General features: G+C 33.3%; 1 protein-coding gene across 2 annotated transcripts; it reads left to right on the forward strand.

Annotated features, from left to right (window-relative positions):
- Positions 1 to 254: 254 nt before the first annotated feature.
- On the forward strand, positions 255 to 14,422 carry Sec24AB (Protein transport protein Sec24AB). 2 transcript variants are annotated; one of them, XM_088199445.1, is made up of 15 exons: positions 255 to 346; positions 6,940 to 8,245; positions 8,781 to 8,883; positions 8,960 to 9,086; positions 9,380 to 9,721; positions 9,784 to 9,947; positions 10,010 to 10,083; positions 10,150 to 10,301; positions 10,378 to 10,531; positions 12,021 to 12,196; positions 12,262 to 12,372; positions 12,450 to 12,619; positions 12,681 to 12,907; positions 13,073 to 13,309; positions 13,378 to 14,422. In XM_088199445.1, exons 1-15 carry the CDS (start codon positions 271 to 273, stop codon positions 13,487 to 13,489), a joined length of 3,531 nt encoding a protein of 1,176 aa, XP_088055571.1. In that variant the 5' UTR covers positions 255 to 270; the 3' UTR covers positions 13,490 to 14,422. The 2 variants fall into 2 exon arrangements, with proteins under 2 accessions (XP_088055571.1, XP_088055572.1); XM_088199446.1 differs by having other exon boundaries at positions 286 to 616.
- The last annotated feature ends 705 nt before the right edge of the window (positions 14,423 to 15,127 follow it).

A 15,127-nucleotide genomic window follows, 5' to 3' on the forward strand; every position in this document is an offset into this window, starting at 1 on the left:
TTACTTTAGCCAAATTATGGAATTGTTAGGTGCACTGCATATAAACTTATGTGAATTTGTTCCATTACCCTTAACTTTCTATCAAAATTCAATTACTTGAGGTGTGGTATTTGTTATCGGTGAGAAAAAAATATTTTTTACTTTAAATATTAAGTAAAAATAAAGCAATAATTTAAAAACTTCATCCCCATTTTGGTACAGTTTAAGAAAAAATTATAGTAAAATATATTTTAAATCGAAAAGAAGAAGAAGAAGAAGAAGTGAAGGGTCATGGTCAGAGTCCGCAGTGTGGAGGCGACCGTCAGGGGCTGTCGCGGCCGCTCGGCCAGCCACGTAGCGCCCGAAGGTGAGCCCCGTTTCCGATCGACCGCTCCTCATATCGACTGCACCTCCGATCGCGCGCCGCCCCCGCCCTCGCTCTTCGAAGCGGAGCCGCCGCCCCCCCGATTCACCTGTCGGTCGCTTTCGATTTCTTCCCGTTGCAACTCGATTCCGCACACTCATATGCGATAACCTCGCGAGTTCAATTTACGCGGAGTGGTTTTCGCTTCAATTGAGAGATCGGGGCCGCGCGAATCTTATCGGAAACGTCACTCGAAAAAGGCCAACTCTATGAGTAATTGCTCCTTTAATATTATCTTGATTATCGGTGATTTGACTCACGTAGTGACAGTAGTTCAAAATATTCGCCTTTAAAAGTTGTGTTCAATTATGCGAAATAACACTCGTTTTCGTTCAGTGTGTGTTCGACGTTGATTTCAACTTTGCACTTGCACAATTCGAGTGGATTATAACACTACTGTAAATTATATACATTTTTCCTTATATTTCAAATAATTTGTTTTTTTATTTCATTTTTAATAAGTATATATTATTGTACACAGTGATGTGATGTTATGTCCTCATAAGTCAGTTCTGTGGTATGACTAATAGAAAAAAATCTGAATCTCTATCGACATTTAAAAATAAAAATTTTCACCAAGATCGAACTAGTGTTTTGAAAAGACGAATATGGCATTGTCGTTTTATTTGTGTGAATATGAGTATTATCTAATAATAATACTGCCGTGCTAATATCAAGTTAAACTCTTAGATTTCGAAATTCCTAGTTGTACCAGGTTTCTCAGTCGGTGGGTGAACTCTCGTGTAACCCAAATCAACTATTTGGTGTCAGTAGAGATAGGTATATAGTGACCAGATTTTCAAAAATAAAAATAGAGTAAATATATTATCTGCATTATTCAACTATAAAAAGTAAAAAAAAAAAACAGAAAAATATTATCTTTTGTGAAATTTGCAAAGAAAATCGGAAAACTGTCAATTTTACGGGTGCCATGATCTTAGAGTTAAATATTTAAGGGTTATGCCGCAGGGGTGGTTGACCCAACACCATTCTGTATTATAAGGCCGTCGCGTAGGATTTTCCCATAGCCGTGACGTCACGGTCCAACGGTATAGAGCGCGACGGTCGGCGGCGGCCAGAACTAAACCGTCCGTTGGCGCGCGACGCGTCAGATTCACGTGCGCGTGTTTATTTACCAAAAATCGGTTAAATATCGCAGTTAACCATTTATCCGTGTCGTCGTGTGTTATTCAGTGTTATTTGGTGTATTTGCAACCATGGTTTATACGTGTTGTGTCCCAAATTGCAACGGAAACTACAAGAACGGCCCCAAAGTCAGCGTCTACAAATTTCCTCGAGATGAAGCGACTAAAAACAAATGGATACGGGCGATTCATCGAGCATATTTTGCTCCTACTCGACATTCTAGGGTACGTATTGTTTTTACACATATAAGTGCTTGTTTATATTTTGCATGTTGATCGATACACACACCTAACCTACAATATAATGGATCATAACATAACATAGGTATGCGAGCGCCACTTTACCGAAACGGATTTCAGACGAAATAGTGAATATTATGACGAAAGAACCGGACGTCATCTGAGCGTTCCCTTGGACAAAAAAGCATTGAAAGAATCAGCAGTTCCGACGAAGCTACCCAATTGTCCAGATTATCTATCTGCTTCGGCTTCTACTTCGACCAGAGAGAGTGCAGAAGAGAGACGCACGCGTATCGACAATTCCAATATAGAAGCTGCAATTGCCAACAGCTATCGTTCCAAAGCTAAATATGATAGTAATAGAGTATTTTCCAATTTTAATCAATTTATTGTTTGTCTAGATAGCCATAATGTCGACGAGGAGTGGACCATAGTCAAGAAAAACGGCCTGGTAAAATTTATTTTAATAGAAGACGTTCCAGCCCCCGTCATTACGCTCTCTGCCGTATTTAGCCAAGACTTAAAATTAACATTATATAAAAACAAAACCCAACTAACTCGCTTAAATAATAAACAAATCCCATTAGCGTTTCAAAATATTAATGATGTAATTGAAACATTAAATACTTTTAAATCTTCTCACCAAAATGTAAACGAGAGTTCCGTCGATGACAATATTCAATTGATCCTCGATACGTTAGCATCGACTCGTACATTAATAGATGAAGATAAGAGGAAATATATCGATTTTTTAAGTGAGCAAGTAAAACTTTTCAATTGTAAAAAAAATCGTTATAGATATTCACCTGATTTTGTAATATTTTGTAGCATTTTGTTCTCAATATCTCCCCACGCATATAGATACATCAGAAGCTTTGATTATATGATTTTACCTCATCCGACTACAGTTCATAAAATTTGTTTAAAATATAATACCGATCCTCAGATTGAACAAAATGAGGCAAATTTTTTAACTTATATTAAACAAAAGTTTCATTTTTTAAAAGATAGTGATAAAGTTGTTAGTTTAATGATTGACGAAATTTATATTAAGCCATATTTTGATTATAAAGGGGGAAATATTGTAGGTATGGCTTATAACACTGAAGAAGCAGCTAAATCTGCTCATGTATTTATGTTACAAAGTTTGCTTTCTTCGTTTAAAGAAGTTGTGCATATTTTACCTGTAAAAACGATGAAAGCAATGGAATTATTTAACTTCATTAAGAGAATTGTAGTCGGTCTACAGAATATAGGATTTAATGTAGTCTGTGTCGTAAGTGACAATAATTCTATAAATCGTAAAGCGATGTCTTATTTTGCTTCACCTCCTCAAGTCAGTATAGTTTACAAACATCCTTGCAAAGATAATGCACCTTTGTTTTATATTTTAGATTCTGTTCACGTATTGAAATGTATACGAAATAATTGGATTAATCAGAAAGATACCGATCAGTCGATTAAGTTTCCATCTTTTGAAAATGTAAACGATGATACTTTATCTGTAGCTTCCTTTTTAAATGTGAAAAAATTGTATCAAATGGAAAATAATCAACTTGTCAAATATGCTCACACATTAAATTTAAAATCTCTCTCACCTAGTTGCTTTGAAAAACAAAATGTAAAATTAGTATTAAATATATTTAACGACAATGTTATACAGGGACTGTTAGAAATAGGTCAGCAGCATAATTTATCTAACCACCGATCTACTGCTGAATTTATTAGATTAATAAAAACTTGGTGGGAAATAGTAAATGTAAAAACACTGCACAAAGGTGACAGAAGAGGATTTCTAAAAATCCTCTTCAAAATCCTCTCGTACCTGCCGAAGAAAATTCAAAATTTTTAGAAAAATTTCTAATATGGTTAGATTTTTGGAAAGGATTAAATGTAAAATGTAATAAACTAACCAGAGAAACGCACGATGCAATTTCCCACACGACACACGGGCTTTTACAATTAAGTGAATATTGCAAGGCAGAATTAAATTTCAAGTATTTGCTTCCAGGCAAAATTCAGACAGACAATCTTGAAGCCCGTTTTGGTAAATATAGGACGATGGCAGGTTCTCAATATTTAATTACAATAAGACAAGTGTTTGAAGTTGAATCCAAAATTAGAATCCAAAATTTATTGCCATTAACGTTAACGTCTGAAAAATTTGGAAATATTAATTTAGAAAATAGTATAGAAATTGATAATGAACCTAACGTAGAATCAACTAATTTTATGTCAGAAACAACAGACTTCGATTTAATTTATACTGAAGAGGATTTTAATATGATTCAACCACAGTTACCTATATTTACATATTTAGCAGGCTATTGTGCAAGAGTAGTACTAAAAAGAGTTAAGTGTGATATTTGTAAAAAGTTTTTAGTTTTAGACAAACATTTAAATTTTGCTAATTTAGAAGAAAATTTCAATTTTATTAAAAATGTTGATAGAGGCGGTTTATTGTATCCGCACTCTGATTTAGTAAATGTAATTATGCTAAATTACATTACAATAAACAAATTAATTAGCACTAATCATGAAAATAAGTTTTTAAAATGTAAAGCTCAGAGGGAATTAGTAATATGTTTAACGTTAAATACAGTCGAAGAACATGATTTCTTTCTATCGGAATTTTATTGTCCATCATTGAAGCATACCGATTTTAATATTTTAAGGCTATTAATAAAAACATCTACAAATATATTTTTAAACAATTATATGAAAAAGAAAAATAACATAATATCGATTAATTCTGATGGAAAGAAAAGGAGAAAATTAGAAACACTCACCTCGGGTAGTTAGTTTTAAGATTTTTTTATTTTGTAAATATGTTGGGTTTTGTTTTGTATCATACCAATTAATTTTAATTAGACATATGTCAACTTACTTTAAAAGAGATCAGCTGAGCTGCAAAAAAGATATGTATTCAAATATTAATTTGTATGTATAAATATGGCAATGATTGACTTAATGTATTCACTTTTCCAGATCAAAACAACAATAGATTGAAGTAGCGATTCGAGAGAAAGCTGTTATATGTCAAATAAAATTCAAGTTTTATAAGTGAAATGGAGAAAAGTTATATTTATAAACAAATTATCTTGAACTATAAGAATGAAATTTATGTTAAGACCATGTACTAAAATTTGTTATATGTTTTATGTAATTGAATATGTAAACTCTTATCAAATAAACAGTGAAAAAGTTTTTTCATTAACATACAAATAAACTAGAATTTTCGGACATTCCTTAAATGTACTTTGTTTTAATTATATTTTTTTTATTGACCTATTTTTAAAAAATGTTCTGATAATTTTCAAAACTAGTAATAAAAATCATAAATGAAACCTTGATTTTATTAAATTTAAGAATTATTTTTATTCTAAAAAGGCTATTAAAAATACCGAAATCGTAAAAGCGCGTAGATTCTCTAGTACGTTTGCCGCGCCGAGTATCCCTACACCCAATGACGTCACGCGCGCTGCTGTCCGGCCTTCTATCTAGGTGGTGTTGGTTGACCTTGCGGGCGATGAGACTGGTGTGAATCTAGTTAGACTTTTTATTAATATATTTACATGAGCGACGGACGATTATCGGCGAGACGTTTCTTCCAAACGGCGGTGAAGTTGACGCAGGTGATGATGCCCGTGGATGATCCTCAGGGCTCTTATGGCTGCGTGCAGCTAGTGTCAGGAGGTAGCTCTTCTTGGGGCTGGTCGTTCGGGAGTTCCAAGTCGTCTTTCTGCTTCTGAAAGTCGTATTGCATTTTTCTGAAACGGTCATGGATGTGGGGATTTATGATATCCGTGACCGTTTCGTAACAAAGAGATAACGAGGGAGAATATTTACTGTGAACAAATTCCGTGTGGTCCCCAAACCCTTTCCGTTATTGTTTTTTATCTTCATTGTTAACGAATGATCGCTTTTGGTCACACTCATTAATGGAGTTTTAGGGTTTGAAATAATGATCCTTTTGAACGTGGACCCATCTGTGTGTGTTTGCTACAAGTATATGTTCTAATCCGCCCAAAATAACAATAGTTAATATTTAAAAAGTTGTTTTTGAAGATAAAGATTTAAGACAAATCATTTAAAAATTTGCAATGAAGATTTTCATTTCTAGTATGAAAATCGATTGAAAATACAATAAGTTCTCGACTTTCACGGTTTCCAATCGAACTATCGGTTCAGGCGCTATTTATGAATTCATCAACGATTTTGGATCATTTATAGCAAAATTTAAGAAAACGTTCACCATGCTCATTACTTTCATCGCCAAGATTGTCATGGAAGAAATCCAAATCACATCTTCAGACCGAATCAACTTAACAATGGGCTAAAAAAATGTCGAATTCAATCCACTCATCAAGAAAGATAAGGTCATTCTTCCACTTTTACACATCAAATTCGTGAAGGCTTTACAAAAATATAGCGACTCAATTAATCCAATGCTAAGATCAAAAATTGTGTGCTTGTGGGGCCACAAATAATAAAATTACTAAATTTTAATTTAAATAAATTAGGTTCAATTTTGTCAGTGGATGAGGCGGAAGCAAAGAATTCGTTTCATTGTTTTGTTGTCTGCTTTTTGGGAAACTTCAAAATCTCAAATTGCAAAAAGGTCATCGAACATTTGCTTACGAACTATGAATAAATAATTATGATTTTCCTATCATTACACAGTACGATCAATTTTTTTCCTAAATTTTACTAAAAATCGTCATTAATTCATAAATTGTGCCTAAATCGTTAATCAGATTCGAAAGTGTTGTATAGATGGTTGATAGGAAATTAAATTACCTTTAATTTGATATAAAATACTTTGCAATTGGCGAACTAGAACTGAAAATATTTTCAATTAGGTAAAAACAATTTTTTTCTAAATAAAAAAATACAGAAATTAACAAAAACTGTTCTAATTTCATTATTTTTTACTCCATTTTCTTATTCAGTGCGTGATTATACAAAATAAATTATATGAGTAAAAATCTCCGTAAACTATTGTAATTATAGCTGAAATGATGATGAATTTTTACATATAAATCGAGTGATGTTAAGTGTGGCATAAATCTTGCTTAATACATAATTGTATAGTTTTTGGATTATTTAATAGTATACTATGCATCTAATGTCAAATGTTTTTTTTTTCAGAATTACAGCTTAACAAAATGGCACAGGATCCCAACATAAATTTTTCCACACCGAGTGCATTCCACTCGACAGGGCCCGCGTTTCCTAACATGCAACCCTTCAACTACCCGTCAAATGCGATACCGGCTCCAAACAAACAACCAGAGCCTCACACTCAGCCCGCGTTTCAGCATAATGTGGCAAATTACAAGAACAACACCGAAAACTCTCTGAATTTATCGGGACACAGGCCGCCTAATTATACAGCCTCGCCTGTTTTGCGACCTCCTCACATAAACCACGTGCAAAACAACGATTCAAGCTTAAATTCTTCGAGAAATTCGTCACCTGCACAGTCAGGAATGTCGAATAGTCCCATTCCCCAACACACGAATGCACACCCTCCGACGATTAATCAATTTAGTCAGCCTCAACCGCCTAAAGCGCAAATATCGCATCTGGGGATCGGCGGAGTGGCGCCGATTTCTTTACCCCAGCAGCCTCCGATATCAGCAGCGCCGCAATACGTTCATCAATTTGTAAATGCGCCAAGTCAATTTAGACCGCCCAATCCGATGAGTGCTCAATCTCCTATCGTAAATCCATCAAATCAATTTAGACCGCCCAATATCATGACCTCGCAAGCATCTATTAATCCAGCAAATCAACTTAGACCTATGAATCCTATGAATTCACCTATCATAAATCCCATGAATCAATTTAGGCCGTCTAATTCGATGAATACTCAAGTGTCTCCCATCATAAACAATAATTTAAATGCTCATCAAACAATGCCTCCGCCGTCGATGACTATGCTCGGAAATCCTCCCGTATCCGCGCCTTTCAATCCCAACCTGCCGCCCTCGAGTAGTTCACAATTTCCGAACAATCTACCCCAACAGCATCCGATCGCTCCGCCGCCGATGACCGGCTACGGCAATAATAACGCAAGCGTCCCCGCTTACCAGACCAATGCTAGTTTACCGCCTCAATTCAACTCGTATCCGGCCACACAACCTCCGATGCAGCAGCCTATGAACCGACCGAATATTGCACCGCAGCCTGTCTTGGCGCCAGGGCCGCAGACCAATTTCAACCAGTATACTTATCCGAACGCGCAGCCACAAGCCAATCACTATAACGGGCAACAGGATCTGTCTCAACAAATGGGCAGATTGAGCGTCACTCAATCGGGCATGAATAAACTATGGGGTAACGAGACAGTCGATTTGCTTCAGTGCCGCAATATACTTCCGGAAGGCAAGCTCGAACCGCCAGCAATAAGATTAAATCAACACTTTGCGAATTCTGTGAATTGCCATCCAGAGTAAGTCATTACTTATTTTTAATGAGTTTTAAATGTGAAGAAGTAAATTTAGCATTAGTAGTTTTTGTTCTATTGCAACAACTAAAATCATAAAGTACCAAAGGCGATCTCAATTTTTTTGCACTGCTGCTTTTTTAAAATGAAAAAAAAATATTTTTATTTTATTTTCTGTGCCAATTTTGTAAATAAAGTAGTAATAACCTTTCAGGGAAACAATTTTTTTATTTTTAAATGGAATTTATAAATATTTTAATAATAATGGAAAAAATTGACTATTCAAAAAATAGTTTCTGTCTGTTTTAATAACTGTCTGGTTATATAAAATACAACAACATTTTCAAATAGGTCGTAAATATTTTAAATAAACACTAAATTTAATTTAGTATTATGAATAAATTACATTTTGACATTGGACAACAAATATATATATATATATTATACATGTACTCTCCCTTGATTTTACAACAGTTATGATAACAGTAATATAATACAATTGTCTAAATAAGTTTATAATAATGAATTCTTTTTTTTACAGTATATTCAGATGCACGTTGAATCGGATTCCAGAAACTAATAATCTTTTGCAAAAATCTAGGTTACCGCTAGGAATTTTAATTCATCCGTTTAAAGATTTATCTGTAAGTTACGAATAACTTGTATCAAAATCATATTAATATAAGTCCGTAATATTAATATATATATTTTATCTTACAGCATCTTCCGGTGATACAGTGTAACGCAATAGTTCGATGTCGATCGTGTAGAACGTATATAAATCCATTTGTATACTTTATCGATTTGAAAAGATGGAAGTGCAATTTGTGTTATAGAGTTAACGATCGTGAGTTAAAATTAAATATATTTAAACTATTTTTATACATTTTAAAGGATAGATAATACCAAAATATAAATCATTTGCTAGACTTTTTTTAATACGCATGCTTTCTTATCGAGCTCGCATGTTCATTATGACATAATTCAGCCACATGTATCAATATTCAATTTATGTTTACTTTAGAATTTCTTGACTTTGTTGCTTTCGATCAATAGTGCATATGAATTTAAATTTTATATACCATCGAATCAATATGCTTAAGGCTTTGATTAGTTCATGTCTTATCTTGTTTGTTACAGTACCGGAAGAATTCCAATATGATCCATTGACAAAGTCATACGGCGATCCAACACGACGCCCTGAGATCCAATCGGCGACGATAGAATACATAGCACCAAGCGAGTACATGCTGCGGCCTCCACAGCCGGCCGCTTACCTCTTTTTATTGGACGTGTCTGCCAGCGCCGCCGATAGTGGCTACCTCAAACTGTTCTGCGAAACTCTCACGGAACAGATAGACAATCTGCCCGGTGATTCCAGAACTCAACTAGCGTTCATATGCTACGACAGCGCCATACACTTCTATTTCCTTGGCGAGAATGCGAGCCGTCCGAAGGAGATGACCGTCATTGACATAGACGGTAAGCATTCGTGTGGAATTGTCTAATGCGTGTTTGTATATTAATTTCTCCTACAATTACAGACGTGTTTCTACCGAGTCCTGATGATCTTTTGGTCAATCTCGCTGAACGACGAAGCTCCATTTTGGAGCTGTTAGCGGCGCTGCCTAATAGATTCGCTAATCCGTCGCCGGCGGCAACTCAGAGCGCTTTGGGTGCAGCTTTACAGGCTGCTTTAAAATTAATGGTAGGATAATGAGAATGATAATTTCATAGTTTCATCAATATAATTTGTACTTTTTATTTTAGAGTCCAACTGGAGGACGCGTTGCAGTTTTTCAAACGTGTCTACCAAATGTGGGACCGGGCGCTTTGACTCCTAGGTTTGTGTATAATATTTAACGTTTACTTATACATACACATTTAATTATTGTAATTATTATACACAGGGAGGACCCAAACAACCGGTCGTCGAAAGAAGTCGCCCACTTGAACCCTGCAACAGATTTTTACAAAAGGGAGGCCTTAAATTGCAGCGGAGTTCAAGTGGCCGTCGATCTGTTCGTTCTCAACTCTCAATACGCAGATTTAAGCACGATAAGTCAGTATTTGTTTCGTTGTGTATGTGTACTATGTAATCGATGATAGATATGCTTCATTAATATCTTTTCGATTAGGTGGCATCAGTAGATTTAGCGGTGGGGCTGTGTACCACTTTCCGTTGTTTAAATCGAGTCGAGAGTATCAGTATCAAGAACTCAAAAGGTGCCTTATCCGCTATCTAACGAGAAAGATTGGTTTTGAGGCTGTCATGCGAGTGAGGTGTACCAGGTTAGTAATAATTTTATTATTTTGTATAATTTTGAGTTTATAAAGATATTTGTTTTCATTTCTAAATGTATTGTAAATTATAGACAGATTACTAAACAACAATTTTGTACATTTTTTACGGTTACAAAAATAAAATATCCGAACTTTTATGTAAAATTACTAGGAACGTCACATTTGGGGGGGGGGGGCATTTCCTCCCCCTTAAATTTGGCCTGAAAAATTCATGTCATTTATTGAAATTCTATGAATCTTAATAAAATCGAAATATTAAAGAAACGACCACTGACTGTCCAACTTTTGCCCCCCCCCTTCCTGAAAAAATCTGAAATAACATCTAATTTTAAACCAGAAATTCAAGTAAAATCTTAAGTCTCGAATCTATCCCGAAAATATGTCATTATGTAAAATCACATCGGAATACATTTTCACCAGTAGATATATATTTTTAAACCAGTAAAAATATAATATTAATCTGGCAGGTGCTAGTAAAATCATATGATTTAAATTTTTCCATACGTAGTAATATTTACATGCTTACCATTATTTGAAAGAAGAAGTACAGACAGATGTCGCATCTCGTATATTACTCCATATTTTGTCTGCCCTTTGATATTATACTATGTTTTAAAAATAGGATAGCTATACTTACCGATATAAACTTTTATAATCTATTTAGATTAATATTTGCACATTTCTTGAATTAATATGAATTAAAATCTTTTTAATTATAATTTTTTTTTAATTTTAGTAATAAATAAATAAATAAATTTAATTTAAAAAAATATATTTAATATTTTTTAAATTAATATAATACTATTTATATTATAAGTATATTATTTAACTTCTAAAGTTAGTTCTTCCAAAATATAAATTATTTCATATAATATAGAAGAAATAGTATTTTTTTTAATATACTCAATAATCATTAAATTATTTAATTAAATATATTTGTTCAAAATGGTTTGGCCTTGGGGCAACACGTTGATTTTGTTACTAAAAATGAATAGGTTTTTTTACACTTGCTTTAACATAATATTCAAAAAAGTTATCATTTAATTTTTCAAATTAAAAAAATTAATATTTTCAGTATAATGTTGTTAAATAAATTCTGTTTATATAATATATATTTTCCTAAAAATCAAAACCCAGAAACAAATACATGCCAAATTCATGTGATCGATGAGAACAAGGCTGAATTAAAACAATTTTTTTAAATAATAAAACAGTATTCATTTTTGAAATTAATAAAATTAAAAAATATACATATAGCAAGGCAAAGATTATAGTAAATAAAACATATATAACTATAACAATATATAATATATGAAAGGGGCGATAAGATAATAATCCTGAGAACAAAAAAATATAGCTCTGTGTATTTATCAATACTGGTACCGTTCCTTGTAGCTTCTGACCAGTTACAGGACATAAATTTAAGCACAGTTTTTGAAGTAGATATATAATAGATTACCTATTTTTTAATTTATAGAGGGCTGTCCATTCATGCATTCCACGGAAGTTTCTTTGTGCGTTCGACTGATTTATTATCACTTCCAAACATCAGTCCTGACGCAGGTTTCGGCATGCAACTGGCAATCGAAGAAAGTCTTGCTGATGTCCAACATGTCTGTTTCCAAGCTGCCTTACTTTATACCAGTAGTAAAGGTAACATTAAAAATATTATTCTCCATCGTAACAATCGTTATAATCAAGGTTTTGATATTTTTCAGGTGAACGCCGCATTAGAGTTCATACCTTATGTTTACCAGTTACTTCGACCCTCAGCGATGTTATTCACTCTGCCGATCAGCAATGCATTATTGGACTGTTAGCTAAAATGGGTACAACATTGGTTCGCTTATAAACTATCCTAGTTATTCACATGAAATTTATATTTTTTTAAATTTTATTTACGTAGCTGTTGATCGCTCACAAGCAGCATCATTATCAGATGCACGCGAAGCCCTCATCAATGCAGCTGTAGACGCTTTGGGAACAGTGAAAATCGTAACTGGCCCGACTCACGGCCTTATGTGCCCCATGGCCTTAAGATTACTCCCGCTTTATCTGTTAGCGCTACTCAAATATGTAAGATCGACTGACGTATAATTTAATACAATATTTTTCTCATCGCTTATTCTTATTATAGAAAGCCTTCCGCACTGGCACTTCTACACGTTTAGACGATCGCTTGGCGGCAATGTGCAATATGAAAAGTTTGCCGCTGCCTAGTCTCATTCGCTTTGTCTATCCTGATTTATATCCGGTGCATCGGTTGTCAGATTACGTTCATCCGATTATGAGCAACGACGGGGAGCATGAGACGGACGAGATTTCAATTCCTGACCCGCCTAGACTTCGATTGAGTGCTGAAAAGTGAGTCGTATTATTGATCATAAAATTCTCAATGGTAAAAACGTGTTATTTAAAATTGTTATCTGTAAGTTGGCTAAATTTATTTGACTTATGTTTACAGTAAGAGTATGATAATTTTGCACACATATATTCTTAAAGCTAATAATGCTTTTTATATATATATAGGGTTAGCGCAACTGGAGCATATCTTCTCGATCAAGAAGACACCATGGTGTTGTATATTGGTCACACTGTACATCCTAATTGGCTTCATAACACTCTCGGAGTCGACCAACACTCTCAAATCATCGACGACGGACATTCTATTCCGACATTGGAGACTGAAGAAAATACACTATTGCACGGGTTTATCGATCATTTGAACGACGAGAAGCCATACACCGCCACCTTGCATATAATCAGGTAACCGCTGTATTCTGTTGCATGTTTTTATTTGTAAACAATTGCTAACGTCTTATGTTAATTTGCAGAGACAATTCACCGAACCGATCACTTTTCATTGACAAACTCGTAGACGATAGGGTAGAATCTGCACTTTCGTACTACGAATTCCTGCAACACATCAAAACACAGATGAAATGATTCATAGACAAAGTGTAAACATGTTTTTAGACAATGCATACGAAGGTTCTTTAATAACGGCAATATATGATATATACACACATTCATATATAATTTTATTTATTTCATAGATAGTTTATGAAGAATATTAGTATAATCGATTATTTAATATTTTATATGGGATGCAATTATTGGATTATCAATATTGATTCTAAAATATTTCACGCTATAGCTTGGAGGACACGGTTAGTTATGTATTGTATTATTTATATTATACCGTTGTGTATAATTAAGGATGATATGCTGTGCTGTGATTATTACAATCAAAAGTTGGTTTTAAATATATCTTCGCTATTAATAAATTATTCAGCGTTATTAAATAGGTTCAATATTGATAATCGAATGTGACGTGTGAACGTTGTAAATAGAACACGGTGAATATATAAATGTATGTATCCTTTTTATTGTCGTCGTAAAATGACATCTTAACGCGATAGTAATTTAAAACATTCGGGACATTGATTTTCATTTGTACATATTTATATGATAGTTGTTGTCGAAATTTTTGTATATTCTTAATATATAAAAATTCAACCCCAAAGGTGTAAAATTTATTGTAATGAATACTGGTCGCCAGTTCAATTTTGTTGAATGGAGTCTGTCAAATGCTATGCATAACTATGATTATTTCTAGTGGTTATATTGCTTTTATTGTTTTTTTTTTCTTTTTGGATTATATTGTTTTGATTTTCTTAATGAAATGTATTATATTTATAACGTAATCAGCTATAGAAAATTATAAGTCATACATTGGAAACACGTGAGGTTTTTTTAATATATCGTATCTTATTTGTTTGCATTATTTTATTGAAAATATTGTTTATATATTATATTTTTTTTTTCATTAATAAAAAATGTGAAAAATATTGAAATACATAAATGATTTTATTTAAATTATTTGTTTTTTTAACAAAAAATTATATTTGTATGATTGATCATGAAGCTACTTTAATTTACAAACTCTTCCAAACCAACAACCTAATTGAGCCATTATCATTTCGAATTCCTATCATGCGGCCCAGACACTGATAATATTGATCTTCACTTGAGTTGCAGTTAGCTCTACAATTATTTTATGTTATATTAATTTATCAATTAACACGGAAGCTGGGGTTACTGAGAGTAAAATTAGAAAATCTCCAACTTTCCTCAAAACCTTTCGTGATAATTTTTGATATGGTAGTCGAGAATACTTGATTACATATACTTGATTCTCTTTAATTTCCATATTATACTATATCATCCGAATCTTCGTTGATTTGGAATATGGCAATGCTATCATATTCATCTTCGCTCAGCAAATTTATTCCAGATATTATTTTATAGCAATAAAATAATTAAACTTACTAAATAAATATTACAAGAAGTAATATTAAAAAATCAAGTTGAAAACATATGTACCATAAGAAATAACAAAATACGACTGGTAGCATTCATACATTTTATTGTATTAGCTATACCTGATTTTTTGCGATTGATGATTACTTGAACATTTTAATTATCTAATTTAATATGTGAATATATTACGGAATTATATCTTGAATATTGACGTTCATCGAATGAAACACATCTAAACCAAATTTTGACCATTAGGAGTGC

The sequence above is a fragment of the Plectrocnemia conspersa genome, unplaced genomic scaffold (genome assembly GCF_051122295.1).
Source record: "Plectrocnemia conspersa isolate PC_06_02 unplaced genomic scaffold, ASM5112229v1 ptg000012l, whole genome shotgun sequence".
Classification (NCBI taxonomy): domain Eukaryota; kingdom Metazoa; phylum Arthropoda; class Insecta; order Trichoptera; family Polycentropodidae; genus Plectrocnemia; species Plectrocnemia conspersa.

Coding starts and splice junctions, on each gene's coding strand:
- Sec24AB (XM_088199445.1), top strand. CDS start 271: ATGGTCAGAGTCCGCAGTGTGGAGGCGACCGTCAGGGGCTGTCGCGGC. Junction 8,884..8,959: donor ATCCGTTTAAAGATTTATCT/GTAAGTTACGAA, acceptor TTTATCTTACAG/CATCTTCCGGTGATACAGTG. Junction 12,908..13,072: donor CTTCGATTGAGTGCTGAAAA/GTGAGTCGTATT, acceptor ATATATATATAG/GGTTAGCGCAACTGGAGCAT.